This window comes from Cricetulus griseus, chromosome 2, assembly GCF_003668045.3.
Source record: "Cricetulus griseus strain 17A/GY chromosome 2, alternate assembly CriGri-PICRH-1.0, whole genome shotgun sequence".
Classification (NCBI taxonomy): Eukaryota; Metazoa; Chordata; class Mammalia; order Rodentia; family Cricetidae; genus Cricetulus; species Cricetulus griseus.
In genome coordinates this window covers 275,205,492-275,226,976 of record NC_048595.1, presented here as the reverse complement: position 1 = coordinate 275,226,976, position 21,485 = coordinate 275,205,492, and the positions used below count along the sequence as shown (strand labels likewise).

The 21,485-nt window shown below is 41.0% G+C and overlaps 1 protein-coding gene across 3 annotated transcripts in view; it reads right to left on the bottom strand.

The window, feature by feature from the left end:
- Positions 1-21,485, bottom strand: part of Aig1 (androgen induced 1) — a 202,398-nt gene that overhangs the window by 29,712 nt on the left and 151,201 nt on the right. For all 3 annotated transcript variants that reach the window (XM_027401987.2, XM_027401988.2, XM_027401989.2), the window contains exon 4: positions 6,899-7,014. In XM_027401987.2, coding sequence (XP_027257788.1) covers positions 6,899-7,014 — 116 coding nt within the window. The remainder of the gene's footprint in view (positions 1-6,898; positions 7,015-21,485) is intronic.

Below are 21,485 nucleotides of genomic sequence, written 5' to 3'. Positions count from 1 at the left end.
TAAAGCAGAGATTCAATCTTAGAGAAATGGGTGGCAGGGACATCGCAGACACTTTATGTGGTTATTATGGAGCAAAGTGTAAGACAGGTATGATGCATGTACATGTAATATATTCATTTCCATACTTTGCTTTCATTTAAAACTCACATACCATTATAATTTCACTTATTAAGCTAATGCAAGAATATTTTCTACATCATTCTGACTGTTGTCAAGTCCAAAGATTATTAACACTTAGAACCTAGAACCTGTAGACAAGGAGGCTCTATTTTCTTTAAGACTTCAGTTTTTGTTTTGTTTTGTTTTGTTTTGTTTTACTCTGGATAATGAGGGGAAGGGACTCGGAGAACAAATACTGAAACAAAATCAAAACCCCACAACTCTAGCTAGTTTTAAAATCCCATGATGAGAATTAATAAGAGACACCAATAATGCCCTATGGAGAAGCTAAACCAAATGTGGGGCACAAGAGAAGGATCCCTGAAAACAAGGCTGGGGCCTGAATGATGAGCAGGACTTACAGAGGTATGAGTGGGACTCCTAGTCTGGAAGAAGTGAGCTGGGCGGAGGTATGGAGAAAGGGAAAGCTTCAAGGCTGGGAGGAACTTACTCTGCTTTACAAGGGTGGCTGGATGACTAAGCCAAAGGGGAAGAGGAAAAGGACAGCAGAGTCAGCAGGATCAGGTAGTGAAGAGAAGCCTAAACTGTGAAAGGAAATTTGGACTTAGTCCATAGAAGCAAAGAGAAATCTACATAGTCAGCATATTTTTTAAGTGATATGATCTCTAGCCAGGCAGGAGAATGAGAGTGGTTCAGGATTTCAGATCAGAGTGTTAACCATGGAGGCAGAGCACAGTGTGAGGATTCGGAAGATGCCAAATGGCTGGTGGCCTGTTATACACTTCAGGATGTCCCGTGTATTTCTGGCATGACTACCAGGTGGGTGAGGATGCTGGGGGTGGGGGTGGGGGTGGGGGATGTGAGTTTGTAGATGGGATAGGGAGATCAGGTATGGCCTGAGGTGGTTTTGTAATTGGTAAGTGAGTAGATACAGTACTAGCTTGGAGTTTTTGACCTTATGGTCTGGAATGGAGGTATTGCAGTCACAGGAAAGACAGGCTGAGTTGGGGAGAATAAATGAGGCACTGGGCTCTGAAGAACTCCACCGTGGTATTTTGGGTAGATGGGAGAACTAGGAAACTCACCTGACCTGTGTCCCATTGGGGGCCTGGAGCAAACCACTCTCAGCTGTGATGCCCCTTTGTCCACAGAGACTCCTCATTAGAATAAAAGAAAACAATGCTTTCTCAAGCAAGTGCTTGTGAAAAATGAGCAGATTGGAATAATGGGAAAGCAATGACATTCTCAACTCTCAGGGGAAAGCTGAGCTCTGGAAATAACTTAATACATGAACCATAGGAACATTTCAGAAAAAACGCTTTCCACATTCCTAATAAGCTGCAGAGACACAATCAGCAAGGAGATTCAAGACCCATGAGAAGACGACGGCACAAAATGAAAATAAAAAAAGTTTGGGGATGAGAAAGAGACTCTGCAGACATGCAGGGTTTTGTTGTTGTTGTTGCTGCCTAGAGAGAATGCAGACCTTCCTGCAGGTCCCTATGTGTTCTTTAGTCTTCACAACTCAGAGCGACAGGTGCTTAGCTTATTCCCATTTTATAGGAGGCAACAATGAGGCCAAGAAAAGAACAGGAATTTTCCCCAAGTAGAGCACCCGCAACATCTATAGACTAATCCTATCCTCTGAGGAATGGAGCAATGAGGAAGGGCACTCAGGTGCCTCAGTGATTCAGCATGCTTGGAGAATGAAGAGGCCAAAGATGGCTACTGCATGGAGCAGCAGTGGTATGGTGGCCGATGTATGCCAGTTTCTCTGATTGGTGTATGTGTTGTACACGTGTGTGGTGCATACATGAACACAAGTGTAAGGGGTGTATGTATCCTTGCATGTACACATGAAGGCTAGGGAAGTTTGTCAGGTGTCTTCCTTTCCTCTCTCAGTTTCTACTTCTTACTACCTTGAGACAAGGTCACTTGTTGAACTGGAAGCTCATTGTTTTGGATAGGCTGGCTAGCCACAACTTCTCAGGATCTGCCTGTCTCTACCTGTCAGTGCTGGGGTTTGAGGCCTGTGGGGCTATGCATAGCTTTTCACATGTGTGCTGAGAATTCAAAATCAAGGGCTCATAATTACAAAGCAAGTGCCCCTTCTTACCCACTGAGTCATGGAAATCCTGACTAACTACCTCCATCTTTTTTCTTGACAAGGGCATTGAGGACCACAGGAGTCATGGCTGGTTCCCTTGACCTCTGACTGTGACAGTACACACATACTCCTCTCTCTCTCTCTCTCTCTCTCTCTCTCTCTCTCTCTCTCTCTCTCTTTCTCTCTCTTGCTTGCTCTTGAGAAATTTCTTGCCTCAAGGCTTCACTTGTCATTGGGCCACTGAGACACCTCAGTGCCAAACTTTCCTCTGTGAGCCAGATTCCCATGAAGCTTACCCATCTCTTGTACACAAATGGAAGAGCAATGGCTGTCTCACGGCTGTACCCACCTCCCCTCACTTGCCATGTCCCTCTGGGCTGTCTGACAGCTGTCCCTTCCCTCCCCTGCTGTGTCCTTTCTGGCTCTAGTGTGACAACTGAGGAAGGCTCTTAGATCAGATTCCAGCCTCAGCCCCACCATTTCCCAAGGATTCTCTCATGCTTGCCTTCAGTGAGTGTGTGGAACTTCTTCCTTCTCAGAAGGCTCCCCAGAACTCAAAGTCAGTTAGCAATGACACTCTTCCCCTTTCCTGGCTAGGCTGGGAGCAGAGAGTTGGGGAGATGCTGAGAGTCATGGTGAAGAGTGGGCTATTTGGTGATGGGGATGGAAGCTGAGTCCCTGGCTACCCCTACTTCTACCCCTTCACAAGCCCCAGGAGAGGCATCTCGCTTCAGAATTTGAGGCACTTATAACCTGGTTCTTTAAGCTTTGGCCCAGTTCTGCAATGCCAGAAAATAAGAAAAAAAAACACCCTCAAATACTATGGGATACATAAAAGTCAACAGGGAAGACTGTTTTGATGGAAGAAACTGTTGAGATTGAGCAGGGAAAAATGCAATCTTCTGGTTAAAGCACAATTCCATGTTGGCCATATTTGCTTGATTGTGGCTTTCATGTGATCTGAATTCCATTTTCTTTCTAGTTTTTCCTCATGTCTAAGAATATTATGTTTCAGAGTACATTTTAATATTTTTGTCAAAAAATCTTTTGTGTGTTTGAAGTAGATGCATATAAAGAGAAATGTGTTTTCAGCATGAGCTTGAGAAAAATACAGAAAGGTGCCAATAAGAGAACAAGACATAATCCAGGATTCTGTGGCTGTGATGAGTTTGGTGGGACATAGAATTCAGATCTGGAACCATGTGGGATTGGACCATAAAAGGGAAATCACACTGCATTCTGATTTTACTTTATTTTTTTTATGTTGGGAAGTTGTTTAATGAACACATTTGGGATAATGAGATTTGGAATATGGAATCTGTCTAAAACCATCAGGGCTGTGAGACAATAAAAATGATATTTTCGTGTCCCTCAGAGTTGTTTTGGACTTCTAAAGTGAAGACTGTGTGAATGAGGATTGTGAATCTCAGAGGCGGGTAGAGCTTAACACCCTAACTTGGATTCTCAAACCCTCAAGAAAAAACATTAGGAGCTTTTACTGCCATTTGTTGTGGGGCTTTTGACAACCAACTGCAGCAAAAAGAGAAAGGGTTTACTATGATGGTGGCCTTGTTCTCAGGGCTCCATTAAAGCATGGGGTAACCTCAACCCATGTGTACCCCCACCATCCTCTTCCATAATTTCAATCCAAGGAAGCTGGGGTCCAAAATGGTGAAGCAGGGGAGTGGGGCCCTAACTCAAGAAAGGGGCTTAATTCCTAGACTTGACTGCATTTGATGTTTTCTTCAAAACACACAAAAAAGCAAAAACTCACATAATAAATCAATCCATGGGACTACTCTTCACACAGGAGGAGGCAGCAGAGGGCATAGTTAATGGTGTAGACTCTGAACCATGTACCTGGGCTTGCACTATTGTTTTGACAATAGGCTCTTAGTTTGTCTTAGGCAAGCTAAGTATCCTCTGTGAGATTTCATTCCTTCTCTGTGAAATGGGTAAGACATGCCTATGTTGTAGAGTTATCTGAAGGAATTTAAATTAAATTAAAAGGAATTTGAACAAACACATGCATGGTGTCTGTCTCCATGGCTCTACTGAAGACCAAGCCCCGGCCCCCTCCGCATGCTCAGCATCCTACAAAAGGGTACAGAGACATGTATAGGAGGTGATGACAACGGGGAGGTGGCTAATAAAGGAGTAGAGAACTCCCCAGCAATGGACAGGAGGATATTTGTGTCTCTAACACTTGAGCAGCTGAGAGGGAAACTCAGCAGGCAGGCAGAAGTGCTTATGAGGAGTCTGGAGTGACCTTGGGAAGCTAAACTTGGAGAAGACCCACATGGAGTTGGGAGACATACATGCACGGTTGTGCCACCCATTGAAGGTATCTCTTCCTCACTTTCTCAACAATCCTATCTAAACGTAGGGGAGAACAGCTTAAGATGGAAAAGGAGACCTAGGAAATTGGAGAGTCAGAGTCCAACAAGAGTAGCCAGACAGCCTGGCCAGCAGCCCTGAGGCACAGTCAACTTGCCATACTCAGCATTGTAAAGGAGACCCATTTATTTTATAATTAGAACACGATAAGAGAAATGGTTTCCCCAATCTTGGCTTGAGGGTGGGTTCTGGAATGTTCGGTTACAACACTGGTATGCTATCATAAGATTTCATTTCCTGAATCTTTCACTGTTGTGTCACTGGTATGTTGGGCTCCAGGACAGCCTGGAAGGGAGCAAAAGCCAGTACCTTTTGACAACAATTAAACCCTTGAATTTATACAATGTGACATGACTCAAGGGGCATTGTTTAGCTTTTGGCAGAGCTATATAAATGCCTAGGGCAGAACACCAAAGGAAAAAAGTCTACTTTGAAAGCTCTCTCAGAACAAATCTGAGGGAATTTGCTGGTTAATGCAAGTACATGTCTAAACAAGTACTGGTTTGCCGAGGGAGTACATGGAGCTGGCAAGCCTCACTTGGCACAGAGAACATGAGTAATGCTTCATTTTAACGAGGGATCTTGGGGGTCTATAATGAGGCCTGTGTGGTATTTCCCATGTGTCTCTTTGGAACGTGGGCTGATTGTATACCCAGCGGAAGAAAAGCCATCAGGAAGAACATAGTTCGTGAAACCTCCAGGCTCTGCAAGATCATTTCACAGCACATGAATAAATTCTCAGAAATCCACCATAACTCCCAGAGAGAGCTTCCCTACCCTCACATAAGTCAATGCACTGCAGTGATGAGCTTGTGGAACAAGTGTTGGGGAAGAGAGCTGACTTTTAAGGCCAAAGGAAGTTCCAGATAGCACAGCTGAATGACTGTGCAACTTCCACATTTGATTCTTCTGAAAGCTAACAGTCTTTGAATGTCAAGTTCATATTCATAAAGCATGTAAGTTCATTTCTAAGATACAACATTATTTATTTCCATATCATCAGTGAGATAAATCTCTTGGACTTTTTCTATCAGAGAAAGTCTATATTTAAGAATCTGGGCAGGAAGGAAAAAAAATAAACAAGCAAACAAATAAACAAAAACAATGCCAACTATAAAGTAAGTGAATAGGAAAACAAACTTCCCAAGTCCTCATGAATAGTCTTTCACTAGTTGGTGGTCTGGCCAAAGGCAGATGTGGTGAACTCTATTGCCTGCATATTCTGAGGTCTGTACTCTGAGTATCACTTATATCCAGACACACATTTTTTTTCCCCTGGTGGTCAATCTTCTTTCTTCTCAGGCCTGTGATATCATATTGTTGTTCATATGAAGTGTGTGAAGTCTTATCCTGACTACTCTCTTCAATAGTTCTAGACTGGCTAGAGAAAAATGCTCCATGGAGACTGGGCCTCTGAGAGAGCTTAGGTTTTGAGCTGGGTTAAAAACCATTGTGAGGTATTTGGAAGAATGTTATCCAGTGTTCCAGGCTGAAAAGAGGGGATGGTGACCCCAAAACCCAGGACAAGAGAGTCTCAAGAGGAAGAGATACAGGAGGAAGCCTCTCTTTCTGGGTTAATATATCAAAGAGAACTTGGAATTATAAAGAGAAATTTGAAAATTCTTGGTGATAAATAAATGAGTATATGAAAGTGTTGAAACATGATAAAAACTGAAGTTAATATGAAGCAAAAATTCTTATCAGATACATTTGGCACCACAAGCTTGAGACTTAAGTGTGCCCAACAGATAACATGGAGATCTCATGTGGTTTATTTACCCCAATATCCTAAAACAAGTAAGCTAAATGCATTCTACTTATAATTCATCACTTTTGAATAGGTTTTGAGTAGGTCCATAAAATGTACATTTCACTTACATTGGTTGGTTCATTTGCTTTCACTCGTGTTTGTTGCAATCCCCACTCCCCCAACAAAAGCAACAACAAAAACAAAATCCCCAGCAAAAGAAAAAGCCTTTAAGCTATAAAACTAGTGTCCAAGAAAAACATTTAGTTTGAAAACAAGTTGAAAAACGTAGCCTTGGAAGGCGCACTGCTTACATGGGATTGTTCAACAAATTCCTGCTGTGTGAGGTTTGGCATATATTTCTAAAAATATAAGCATCTGGTGAAACAAGACAAAGCCCAGGTCTTGGACCAAATGAGGCACGCGGTGTGAATCTGTTAGTGATTATATCCATAATGCAATATGTGCCCACATTTAGCATTGCAGAATCTAATACAGTATGAACGCCCAGCAGGCACAGTCCTTACCATAATATATAGGCCACGGAGAAGGTACATATGGCGGCGAGTCCGCTGCTCCTGCTGGGATACTGATGGTGGGATGTCCTCATCTCGATTAATATAAAGGGTAAAACCGTTGTGTGCTGGAAAAGAGCAGGGAAGACTAGATTCTTATCATTGCCTCTTTGCAGTAATTTCTCTCCAACAGGAGAATGAATGGTATAAATTCCCAGGGAAGACCCACAACAGACAGCCGTGCATCACTTTCCCATGATAGAATGGATATAAAAACACGCATTGCCATTGCCGCAACTGTTCCATTAGTACTTTTTGTCGGTATCTAAAGTTCTGAAGTTTTATTTTATTTGATATTCACAATGGGAAATGTTTATAACATCAAAGAAAAACAAAAGGGGGACTTAAGAAAAGATACAAAGAGACCAAGAGACAGTTAAGTACATTGTCATGCTCCACTCACTCTCCATTTATACAGTCCAGGGCCCCTGCCAAGGGAATGGTCCTGCTCACCGTTGAAATAGGTCTTCTCACATCAAGCAATGTAATCAAGATACCCCCACCTCCCATAGGTATGTCAAGGTGACGATGAACACCAGCAGTCACGGTGTGTGTGCTAGTTTTTCTTTTTTGTGCACACTCCCTACATAGTTAAGATCACACTGTGAATACAGGTTTGTTTTGGGCTTACCACAGTTCAAGAATACTTAAAAAAATTAAGTTAAACACGTCCCCCCCATGTGTGTGTGTGTGTGTGTGAAATGAAAACAGCATTTCTTTTTTCCTTTTATTGAAGATAGATTTTTTTGTCTCTGATTACAGTTTTCCCTTTCTCTACTCCTCTGAGTTCTTGCTCATCTCTCCTCCCATCTGGATTCACACCCTTTCTGTCTCTCGTTAGAAAACAAACAGGCATCTAAAGGATAATCATAAAATATAATAAGATACAACAATTACAAATTGGACTAGGTCAAAACAAACAGAAGAGTCCAAGAAAAGGCACAAGAAATACAAACAGATGCAGAGACACACACTCAAAAATCCCATTTAAATTCAAAACTGGAAGTGATAACACATAAACCTGTAGGGTAATAAACAAACAAATAAACAAATAGAATTAAAACAACAAAAGCCCTGATATCATCTGTATATATTTTTAAATAAACACAGAGTGTTTCCATGTGGTCTTTCAAACATCCTTACTGTTTTTTATCTTTCTTCCCCCTTCCCCGTCTTCCCCTACATCCAGTTAAGTCGTGTCTGACTTTTCCCCCTTTCTACCTCCAAAACACTTATGATCTACTATTACCCTCCTTAGAGAGCTTTCTCCAACCCTCTTCTCCCAAAGGTCATTTTCTACTTTCTTGGCTTCTGTGGTTACTGCAGGTTATATATTCAAATCTACAGATTTGGAGCTATGATCTGTAAGTAAGAGAACACACCATTTGTCTTTCTGGCTCTGGGTTACCTCACTTAGTATAGGATTTCCCGGTTCTGTTCATTTACCTGCAAATTGGGTGATTATACTTTTCTTTACCTCTGAAAAGAATTCTATTGTGTATTTGCACCACATTTTCATTATCCATTCACCAGTTGCCAGAGATGCAGGCAGCTTCTATTTCCTGCATATCGTGAATAGAGCAGCAATAAACGTGGTCAAACACATCTCTGTAGTAGGATGTTGAGTTCTTCAGATATACGCCAAGGCATGCTACAATTCGGCTATAAGATAAATCTGTTTTCAGTTTTTTAAGAATTCTCCACACAGATTTTTACAGTGACTGCACCAGTTTGCATTCCCACCAACAGTGAATGACGGTTCCTTGTTCCCACATCCTTGCCAGCATTTATTGCCAGTTGTTTTCTTTATCTTAGCCATTCTGACTGGGGTCCAATGAAATCCCAAAGTAGTTTTAATTTGCTTTTTTCTTGATTGCTAAGCATGTTAGACACTTTCAAGGATATTTTTTTAATCATGTAAAAGATTCAATATGATAAAAGGCCTAGAGAATAGGAAAGGAGAGAACATATCTCAACATAAAGGATATATATGACAATCATCCTCCATCATCCTAAATGGAGAAAGACTTGAAGCAATCTCATTAAAACCAGAAAAAAGATGGGGCTGTGTACTGTTATTGCTCATTTATGACGTTTTAACATGCCATTCTAGAAGTCCCTTAAGAATGCCAGTCTTGACCTAAACTGTCTAAAAGTTGCTATGTATCCACATAGCAAATTTATATAACCAATTCCTGTTCTTGGGCAGCAAGGGACAAAAGGCTTTCAGCTTTTCATTTATTTTAAGTGTCATGGTATACATCCCTTCTTTTGAACATTAGATTGTTCTTTAGCATGAGAGGCAATGAAGACTTCAAGGCTCCTGACACACACTCTCAAATCTTATGTGTAGCAGCATCATGTGGGAAAAGGATGAGTTTGTACCAGTTTGCACCTGCACTGTGTAGCTATAGATGTGACTTCTGAAAGGAGAATCCCAAGGAGCTGAATGAAACATTCCTTTGTCCTGTCCTAGTGGCTCCTGTACATCCCAAGCATGGTGGAACTGACCACATTCGGAAGGCTAAAAAGAAGAAAACTGCCAAGTTTCTGAATTCCCCAAAGATCAAATAGTCTTGGTATGGGACTCTAACAGAAAGACATGTATGGTTTGAGTCTTACAGAAAATGCATGCTCCCTACACCCACACATCTTCTACCTTTGGAGACATGTTTGAGAGTGCAAAGGTGACAAAACTGACAATGGACCTATCAGTAGAATCTTTGTCCGGATCTTACTGCTATATTGTTTGTATATTCAAGGAAAAGGCAGGAAATCGAATGTTATGATTTTCAAACTCCATCATTTTAGCAATGGAATCAGGTGGCAGGTAAGTGTTGGCAGGTGAAAGACACGTTGGGGATATCAAAATAAGTATTTTTGGAAAAAGTTTCTGGCTCATATTTGTAGAGAAAATAGAAAGCTGCGGTTTTGTAATAAGTAGTAAAGTGCTGGTCATTCTTGGCCTCAGCATTCTCTTCTATATATCTCTGAGTATTCATTAGCAACAGTGTGACATTCCATGGATGTAAGGTGAGTGACTCCACAGATGGCTAGCTTTATATTTCATCTTCTATTTTTCCTATTGTCGTTGCTATTTTTGAAACAGTGCAATCAGCTCTGTAGTGAACTATGCAAGAAGCACTGTGTGCTAATGCAGAGCAGAACGCATTTTAGCGATGGATTCCACTGAAATTTCTCTTTTAATCTAGTTACCTCAGATGACACTGGCTGAGAATTTCACCAGCAGTTTGAGATATCAGAAGTAATATTACAGTATAAAAATCAAAATGCATGTCTCATCAAATGTTACACAGAAAAAAATCTGCAAGTTGTACTTTTACTCTGAGTACAATGTTGAACCTGAAGGCTTGGGTGGATTATAAGTGGCAGTGCTATGATTTGAGCTGGCTATTATGAAGAAATTTCTAAATTCTACTTCTTCATTCATTGATCCAAAATGAGTAGAAAATGAACCAACTGCAAATATGCTCTGCTGCCCAGTTACTTTCTTGTACCTAGCATGCCTGATGATGATCAGATGCTGTGTTTGGCAAGGTCACAGTGTGTGCTCTGCTGATTCCACCCAGGAAGTGGTTTGAAAAAAGGAAGATCTGATAGATCACCGCATCACTGGCATCCATTGCATGAAAAGGGGGCAATGAATTCCTTCAGTGCAGTGCCATGACCACTGACAAGAGTCCTTAGTGTGGCGAGCTGAATATATGGCCAGTGGCAAATTCAAAGGGAAATTTTATTTTAGCAATTTATTTCATCACTCATAATTTTCATACACAAGAGAATATACAGTCTTCCATCCAAACATTTTTGGTGCAAATTAGTCTTACTTATATATAGTATATATCAATAAGACAAACACAGTGCTAAGTATTTACTCCAAATATAAATGTTGCCTTAAAAATAAAAGTTTTATGAAATAAAAAAATGGTAGGTTATGTGTGCTCCAGCAATAACTGAGCTGGAAGACCAAGTCTGGCACAATAGAATGATGCTTACTTTACAACTATATGTACAAGGCTCCCAGTGTCAGCTGACTCCCAGGTAGCACTCCACCTCAAAGACTTGAGCACCAGGATATATTTTCAATTAGGACCATGGCTGCATGGGAATGGAAAGCTTGCCCTTTGCTTGCTGGGATACCTGTAGCACTTAGAAAAGACCCTGGCCTGTAGGACATATGGTAAATATGTGGTGATAATTTTTGAAATCATGTTCTAAGAGGATACTATTATATCCATTCTGCAGACCAGACAACAAAAGGCTCAGGTTATCCTCTACGAGTATCCCAGAGCTGCTAAGTGTGGAAGGATGATTAAAACCAGGCTGTTTTGAGTCCACCTCCAGTTCTTCACTTTGCATTAGAATCATATGTATATGAACCTAGAGCCTCACACATCCTAGGCAAGTGCTATACCAACGAGCTACATCCCTACCTTCCCACCTCCTTTCACTTGTTATTTTAATACAAGGTTTCACTAAGTCACTCTGAGTGAAGTCACTATGGTCTTAAACAAATTCTCCAGTCTAAGCGGGCCTTGAACTTTTGGTTCTTTTGCCTCAGCCCCAAGTGACTGGAATTATAGACCTGTGTCACCAGGCGTGCTCCAGAGTTGTATTTTAGGAAGACACCTGAGTTGAATAATACTAGACTTAGTAACCCTATAACAGAGATCATGGACATTGTCTTCCAACAGACCAAGTTATTTGAGGTTCATAAGAACCCACAAGGACCTTGTTGCAGAAAAAAATGATTTTTTTGTAGTCCCAGTAGCACACTGTCATTTCAATAACAGGAAACAAAAAAACCAGCTACCATGAAGCCATAATGAAGTGGTGTGGTGACAGTTATGGGTAGCTGGAAGCAGAACGAAAAATGATCTATTTTCTAAACATGAGTAATCATTGAAATTCTAGAGTGTTCTTCAGTAGAAGAAATACACTTTGGAGAAAGAAACATGGAGACAGTTTTGTCACCAGCTTGAAAGAATTACAGTGGATTGTTCTTTGCAATTGTTGTTACTATGAGCTGGATATGGCTTGTTCCCTCAGGGCTCGTGTGTCAGGAGATATGGTCTTTTGTGTAGTGAAGCAGGGACAGTGAACCTTTAAGAGGTGGAGACTAGCAATAAGTCCTTATGTCATTAGAGGCATACTCTTGGAAGAATTTATGAAACCCAACCTTTCTGCATAGAAATGTGGTCTCTTCCATCTGTTTACACTCCAGTTTGAGATACCACCTATCGTGATGTTATTACCAAGACTGAATCCCCATAATTATGGGCTAAATGCACCTCTTCCCTTTATAAAGTTTACCTGACTTATTAGGTAACTAATTATAGCAGAGAAAAGAGATTAACACAATTATCAGGAAACAACTCCTGAGTGACTGAGTTTGACTTGTTTCTGGGTACTATGGGGATGGCTGACTGCCAAATGATCTCAACTTTTTATCTGATCAATATAGAAGTTTCATTTTAGGAAACACTTGTCTAAGATATAAGTGGTCACCATGTACCAAACTCTGCTATTCACTATTACTACTTTTGATGACTAGTTGTATTTGGAAGACTGTATCCCAAATAGGGAAGCCTGAATCTCTCATGGACCATTCTATCTGTGTGTTTTCTTAAGGGGTTTGGATCGGTTCCCTGTGGTGCAGCAGAGTACTTCTGCCACTAACTGATCAATATCATGTGGCAAAGGTTTAACACAGAGTGGATACATGGGTTATGGTCTCCCCCCGCACAGAGCAGTCCTCAGACCCAACAGAGATATAGATACATAGAAGGACCTATGATTTACCTGTTACACGGTAAGTGAAGTGACAGAGGAGGCAAAAAGAGTGCTTTCAGAAGGTGCTCAAGGAACAGTATGGTGTAGTGATCCAGGACAATTAGAACACTGCCCTGTGGGACCTCGTATGGCCCCCACCTGCAGTCTTTGATAAGGAGGCACGGGACCCATTAGTAGATCTCCCATGCCCGTGCCTCCTTATCAAAGCTTGCAGGTGGGAAACTTGCACATTCTGAAGCTTAAAATCACACTTTGCAGAATAAGGGGACGGACTGACTTAATGCCTGTCAGTCATTAATAGAGGATAATGTTCTAAGTTTGGTTTGCACATGTATCAGAACTGAGTAATATACAGCTAGGCACAAAAGACACTGACCCAAGGCCCACGATGCTTTTAGGGACCCATAAATAAATTATTAACTTCTTTTGAGGCCCGAGGGAAAGACGGAACTTCAGAGTTGAAGATTATGCTCACTTTCTCCCACGACGTCCAAACAGCATACGGATAGATGAAAAGCTCTCTGAACACAAAACGGCCTAGGCCTAAAAACTAAGAAGAAGGCCTTGCTATAGCTGCTGGATTTAAAACAAACAAAACATTTTTTCTCGTTCAATTCACATCTTCTTAAATATATCTAAAGGGAAACTATTTATGCCTTAGAAATAGAATATCCCTTGCCATAAAGAAAAAAATAACCTCAAAACCAAATACAGTAAAAAATGAATCAACGTAAGGTGTTCACCAGACATGTTTGCTGGTCCAAGATCTTGATTACAAGGCCTTGCATGTATTAAATAGGGATGTTAATAGGCATTAAAGACACATTAACATGAAATAGAAACTTTCCTAATGGAATCAGAAGGACAATGAACAGGGTGATTTAAATCACTCTGTGATTTAGGAATATTTAATTCCAGGGCTCTGTGCCATACAGCTTACCTTGCATATTCCTTGGGCTTTGGCTATAAGTAGGAACTCTCCCCAAGGAGCCATGTGGTAAAGGCTTGATTCCCAGCTTGAGGCTGTTGGGATATGGTAGAAACTTGAAGAGGTGGGATCTGGTGGGAGGTATTCAGGTCACCAGGAGTGTGCACGAGAAAGACGCTGCGGGAACCTGGTCCCTTTTCCTTCTGTGCGTCACTTCTTGGCCATGAGGGTAGTTAGTGGCTTTGCTCTGCCTCCTATGCCTGCCAAGAGCAGCAGGACCAGCTAATTACAGACTGAAACTCCAAAACTCAGAGCCAAAACAAACCTTTGCTCCTCTCCATTGATTATCTCAGAAGTTCATTAGAGTAACCATGAATTGATTAATACAAATACAACCTGTACACTGGGATACCCTGGAAGAGGTTGTGCATAAGATAGAGAACTACCAGATTATTTGTGAATGGATGGGTTTCTGCCAAAAATACGGGGAGGTGTGCAAGTAGCAAGACCAGGTACTTATGCAGGAAGAATGTACTGTTCTGTAACAGTATTAAAGAAAAGGTTTATGCTGTGCATGGATACAGACTAAGACTTTTATGACTACTTGTGATGGCAGCCTATACACAAAGAGAAGTTTAAAAAGCAACCTCTATTATTGACTCAGAGAGGGATAAAACTACCAATGGTGGCACGAAGTCAGGGGAAGAGAGACGGTGGACTTGAGGACATCTCAAGATCATTTTATGTTCCTAGAACTGACAGCTGTAATCAAAACCAGAGATAAATAAGATTCAGAGACTGCTCAATGCCATTTCTGTAATCATTTTCCTCTATGAAACACCCCACCCCCATAGGGGAATACTTCTCTCTTACCATGTGGGAAAGCGGGACACAAAAAAGCAGCTTTGTTCAGTAACAGAGAAAAAATACTCCAGTGTCCACCTTTATGCATCTAGAGGGCATGGGTAGGCTCCATGGAGTTGTCACAGTCATAGGTCCATCACCTATCAGGTAAGTGTGTTCCTCTTTCATGTGAGGGCATCTAGGTTTCTTACATTCCCATGACAACAGATGATCACAAATCAAAGGATGTCCCTGCACATGTGCTTGTGAACATCCCTGTGTGCATCATATGTCAGTGTGCACCTGGGTGCCTTGGTGCACCCAGACTGAGGGCATGAGCAGACATGTGATTGAGCTTGCCTGAGAGGATAGAGTGAAGGGGTCCTTAATGAGGTCCATTAGGGTTACAGGTCCAGCAAAAATAAAGCAACGTGAAACCCTGCCCTAGTGCATTAAAAAAAAATGCAGACTCAGATTTCAACTTGAAATTTTTTTTCTTTTATCGCCTTGGTCACTTACATAAGAAAAGGGGATTAAACTGAGAAATCTTTATTTGGTAATAAACCAAGAAGGAACTTCCAGGTTTAAGAAATGAAGTCATATAATTTGAAGTGATACAAAGGGTAACATCATAAAAAAAATAGGAAAACCACAAGACATTGGTTGATTCACTGTCCAGCTGACTTCTGCACTCTGAACAGAAGCCCTGTGCTGGATGAGCATGGGAAAACCTCTTGTGGCCACTGTGGATTCAGAAGCAGTGAAGCTTGTCTCCTGTTGCAGGGAGATGGAACCAAGACACCAGGCAGCTTGGAAACAAACTGATGCAGGTTCATTTGAGTGACCTGAAGTTCTCAGGGTGTGGTCCAGTGGCAGGCATGGGGGATGGCAGTGGGAGTGGGGGTGGGGAGGCACACCCATTGTAAAGGCTCCACAAGGCTGGCTGACTGATAAGAACTTGTGCCATTAGGGAGAGCTAAAAAGTTGCCACCCTGAAATCTATTTATCTTACGTTCTCTTCATCTGCCCTAGCATCCTTGAGACTATAAAATACACTATTTTTTTTCGAAAGCACAAATAAAGGGTTAGGGTTCACCAATCCAAAAGCTAAAATATGTTATAAAAAAATAGCTTGACTTATGACTTCGTGTTCTGTTACTATAAAAACATCATAAAAGTGTCACCATATTGGACATGTTACTTGAGGTAACTAAATTGTTGTTTCTGAGCCATAGTGGTCATATTTGACTCCAGCATTGGTCTTTCCTTATTCTCTGTGAGGTAAGAGCAGTGTTTTCCAATGGGCAGTAGCAAACCCAAAATCTTACTTCTAAATTTGACTGAATGTTTTATTCTGAAATTCTATTATTTCTATTAAATGGTCAGTTCAAGGTGTGCCACCCCTGAGCTGACATACTAGGGAGTCCACAATGGAAGGAACTGCTGGTTTCAACTGCTCTGGTCTCATTTTTTCCAGATGCTTCCTCTTGTCATGGGCTTTTCTTTCCTAGGTGCGGAGGTACTGGTTTTAGTTTGGCAGTGCCTGTGAACATGATGTAGAATCTATTTTGATGGTGTCTTTGTGGCATAGTGTTGACCATCTGTTCCTGATTGCTGTGACGTCAAGTCAAATGACTTTTTACTCAGGAACAATCTCCTGTTTGAAATGAGATTAAAATTTTGTGACCCAGGGTCAAAGCACAGGTTCAGGTGTAACCAACACAACTGTCTGAATGTTCCAGGCACTTGCCAACTTCTTCATAGCCTGAGTTCTCTGTTTCAGATGCATTCAGATCTGACATCAGTTCCAACAACTCCTAGGATATGGTTTTAATCACTAGAACAAATCAACTAAATAGTGTCACACATTAAACACAGACTTGCATATTTTCGCATCATGGAAACAATTACACTGGGACAGTAACAAACTAGAGGGGCTGTTATAAAAGATACATTCACATGTATATTTAAAGAGACATGATGATAGTAAATTCCTTTTGCTGAATCTTCCTAATAATTGTTTTCATGTGGCGCTGAAGGTCTACAGCACTATACTGGGTACCATTGTGCTGTACATTTTCTCCTTATTTGCAGTCCAGTATCTTAAGGACCAACATTTGTAGCTTTTTTTTTAAAAAATGGATGCCAGAGATGGTGTACACTGTATTATAAAATGTTACAGTGGAGTTTTCAGTGGCCTACCTTTCATTACTGGGAACATCCCATAATTAGCATTGGTCATTCTCATAGCCTAGCCCCTCTAATTGTACCCTTAGACAGAAAGTGATGAGTGTGGTGAGCTCCAGGCATGGGAGACATGGTGACTTGTCCCCCAAACCTCTAAACTAATTTGGTGGATCAAGAAAAAATTACACACAGCAGCACACCTCCAAGCTGGATTTCTACAAGGGTCTAAAGGTAGACGTGCAGAAAAATGGGTCAGGGAAAGAGTTGGTGACAGGAGTAAAAGTAAGTCATGAGAATGCATGGCACAGTGCACCAGAGGGACATTACAATTGCATAACCTCAGAATACACGAGTGAAATGAGTGATGAAGGCAGCTGTGGGCTAAATTGTAGGGAATTTTTTTTTTCATGCATCATGCCAAGATCTTCTTCCTCCGTAAGCCTAAATTTCTGATGTGGAATTTAAAATACATGAAGACAAGGGAAACCAATTGGATATCAATAATAGAAAGACCAAGCTAGAGGCAGAGTTGAGGATGGTACAAGGAGAGGAGGGACTTACTTGCCATGGTATGCTCCTCTCTGACTTGTTTCTGTCCTGGTGGTTTTTGTCAAGGAAGGAACTCACTGCTCCTTTGGACTTTGTCTATTTCTTGCCTTCCTTCTAAGTCTCTCACCTTGTCTTTTCTACTTCTCTGTCTCACCTACAAGTCTCTACTCTGCTTTTTTCTCTCCTTAACCTTAATAATAAATGTGATACAAAACAAGCAAATGAGGAAAAGATAGAAAATACCTGCTGGTCTATAACTTTAAGTAATATCTATTTGAATACATGGAAATGGGACTTTTTCCATCCCTCTGTGTCAAAAATACTTCCCTCACTTTTAATTGACATGCTTGTATATGCTCCATCTACTGAGCTGATGCATGCTGAGTTTAGAGTAGATAATTTCCACTTTAATCTTACTCAATTTACATCAAAAATCCTTGTACAGTGGCTATATTCACCTTCATTTTCTATGTGAGGAACAGAGGATCAGGGGATTAACTTGTTAAAGAAAGTGCAGAATTCACATATTGTGCAACCAGTGTTTATCCAGATCTCCCTAACTCCTAAGCTGAGGTTTTCAACCAAGACACATGCTTCACATGTTCTTTTTTTCCCCCAGTGTTTTGAGACAGGGTTTCTTTGTGTAGCTTTGGATCCTGTCCTAGCACTCACTCTGTAAACCACGCTGGCCTCGAACTCACAGAGATCTGCCTGCCTTTGTCTCCTGAGTTCTGGTACTAAAGGTGTGTGCCACTACTGTCATGTCTCACACGTTCTTTTGTTCACTCATTTGTTCATACGTTCACTTAGTAAATATACTGACAGTACCTATCCAATCACAGGTACTTAAAACAGAAACTCAAAACATAGTCGGTGAAGATTCTTATTGGCCAGCTGTCAATGGGGATGCCTTTTAATTAGCCAAATACAAATGTGAAGTCTCTCACCTTGGAGAAAACATAATTCATTAGGGTTGCTAGCATGAGATCCTATGATAAAACTGGCTTATGTAATGCCTACAAATAATGATGTATTTTGTGAATTCCTTTATTGCATGCCAGGGGCTGTTCATATACATCAAAACCCAGGTATTTCTCAAATAACCCTCTAAGGGATATTCATTATTACTATCATAATCAAATCCATTTTATATAAAATAAAGCACAGGAAAGTTAGGAAAATTGCTCAGGTTTACCCAAGTAGAAGGTGCTGGATTTGAGCACAAATTCATGTAGTCTGCATTCTGGGTCTCACTGTGAATCTTTATGGTCTATGTTGTCTGTGAGACACCAGGAAATATGGTGGGGCAAGAGTCAATGGAAGAGCTTGTATTACTACAGAAGCATAATTGTCCTTGTCACAGATATGTCAGACAGAAGGAAGATGTAGCCCTGCCTTATCTATTCAAGCTGGCAAGATTCCAGGGGCTCAGGGCTGCCTGGACTCTGCTTTTAAACAGCAGAACATTCTTGATGCTTCTACGGGGAAGCAATGCTCATGTGTAGAGCCCTCGTTTAAGTAGAGAGGGAGGATGAGAGTAACCCCAGGGCATCATCCTAGAGAAGCTCTCAACCATGGGTGAGCCTTTCTTGTCTCTTCAAAAGTCTGTTCTCCTTAAAAGTATTTTGAATGGCAAGGAGAATACAGGCAAGGAACATCAATGAGACACAGTATAGGTGGAAGGTCAGGGAAACAGTATTCCTTGAATGACCAGGGCATCACAATACTTCCATCTGGGTCCTGAGGAAATACACTTAGGAGGGACTACTGAAGTTCATAGTTAAGAAAGGAAAGCTAACACATTTAACAACATACAGAACACAGAACAACACGCATCTGTGTTCTCGGACATTACTTTCTCAGCAGAATCCACTCATCTAGATGTATCAGCATCTCCAGTGTCAGAGTTTGGCTCTAAGAGTATGATTCTGGTCACCCGACTCCATTCTCTAACACCTACCAGCTACTTTCAAATGAGCTGATGCTTAGCATTGCCTTCAAAGGTCCTCACGATGGGATACAACCTACTTTGCAGATCAATTTCTTATAATTCTGGACTAACTGCTCTGTCACTAAAGACCTCAGGTTTTCACGTGTTTGTTTAGGTTCCACGATCTGACCAGATAGTTGGGATCTTTTCTTTGCCATGTACTTCAAGCAGTCATCTTCTACTCATTGACATATAGCTCACACTTTTCATGATAACACCCGTTAAACACTGGGTTTTAAATTAGTGGAGGTTGTGTGGACACTTGCAGATTGGTGTGTCTCAAGCTGCTGTGGATTTAGTCTCTCTTCTCTGCCATACTGTTCTGATACTCTAGATGATGGGACCTCAAGATAGACTCTGTCCAAATCCCTGAGTTATAACCTGGAAGGGAATTGCCCTGAGAGTCAAGGAGACTGCTGAAGACTTTGTGTGAGTGAGGAATAAATTCTGTAGGTTTGATCTATGGAGACTTCAGTGTTACACTGCTATATCTTAGGATAAACTGGTCTATCCTGACTAATGTAAGTCCATATTGCCAGACTTGCCTTAGAAATATTAGGCCCTGTTTTGATTTGCATGGCTACTGTCTACCTACATGATGATACTGGGTGACTTTATGTCAACCCATAGTTATGACTATGCAAGTGCATCAGTAATGTACTACATAGTGCTATAATCAGCCTGAGGGAAGGTGGCCCTGATATGCTGGGCACATGGGCACTTCCAGAAAGCATGAGTCAAATAAACTACAGTATGCTCAACTTTTGTTGTAGGGATTTCTAAGTCTCATATCCTTAAACAAGTCTTATTTTTCATTAGTTTTTATTAGAATCCCACCTGCAATTCATGAGAAATAAAAAAAAACACAAGTTCCTGAATGTAATATATAATGAGTAAATTTAAAAATACATTCAGTTTCAAGGGATAAAATTTATAATTATATATTTTAGGAAAGTGATTAAATATTTTATTCCAAATCATAGTCAGATGGGACTAAATCAGCAAGTAAACGCTACACATGCACAAAGTATAGAGAGGCATTAATTTTTGGAGTTAATAGTAACAATGCTTCCATCATTTAAAAAAAAATGTCATCGCAGCTCTCTGTCACAGCACTGAAGCAAGATTTCAGAGAATCTAAAGAGGGCTCTTCACCAAGTCCTCAAGTACAATGATTTCAAATGGTTTTAATTTAGCCTTGTTTATGATCAAATAAATGTTATTTTGATTGATTGGCAAACATCTACGACCAGCAATAAGAACAATTATGTTTGACATGGTGACATAAGAAAATCTATAACCCAAACCTTTAAAGCCTGATTTCAAATGTCAAATCTGACTTATGAGAACCAGCCATAATCCTGCTTCATGCAAAAAGCATGAGGTTAATCTGGAGCAAAGGACTGCTGCCAAGCATGCCCTGGCATAATTAATCAAGGATATTTCAGAAACATATCGTCTCCAAGAGATTATTGATTTGCTGTCACGATGAGTTTTTCTCGTGGCTGTGCTGGCGCTCTGGAGCTAGGCTGCACTGGCATGCATTTTCCCGTCGCTAAGCCTTGATCTGTCCTCCTGGACTCCTGCCTTCCTCGTGCTGACATCTGCAAACACTCACACTTGACAGCCTCATGCCCAAGTGTGGTGGCTTCCAAGTTGATTAGGATTATTTCAGAAGGGGTTTGGACTATTCTGAGTGTAATTGAAAGCAGAGAGCCATGAGTCTTGAGAGAGTAACATGCACTCGCAAATGGCATCATGTTCACAGAGAATTTGCATGTACACACACACACACACACACACTCACAAGCAGACACTGTATACTCACCTGTACTCATTCACATACATGGAAGCACTACCCATAAACACACAAGCACACACACACACACACACACACACACACACACACACACACACACACACATATATATATATATATATATGAATACATGTGAAAAGATACAATCATACTCACCCATGCACACCTAAGCATGCATCTATGGAAACAGATGCAAATACACATGTGCACATACTCCCAAGCATAACACATACCTCATGCATACCCATGTTGCAAGTATATATCTATGCAGACATATTCAATAAGCATACTCTCATGCATGCACACACAAGCACACAGTCATGTATGTAATTGCACACATACTTGTATAAGCACAGCTTCATATATTCAGAGACACATCGGTACAGGAGACCACTTCCTGAACATAACA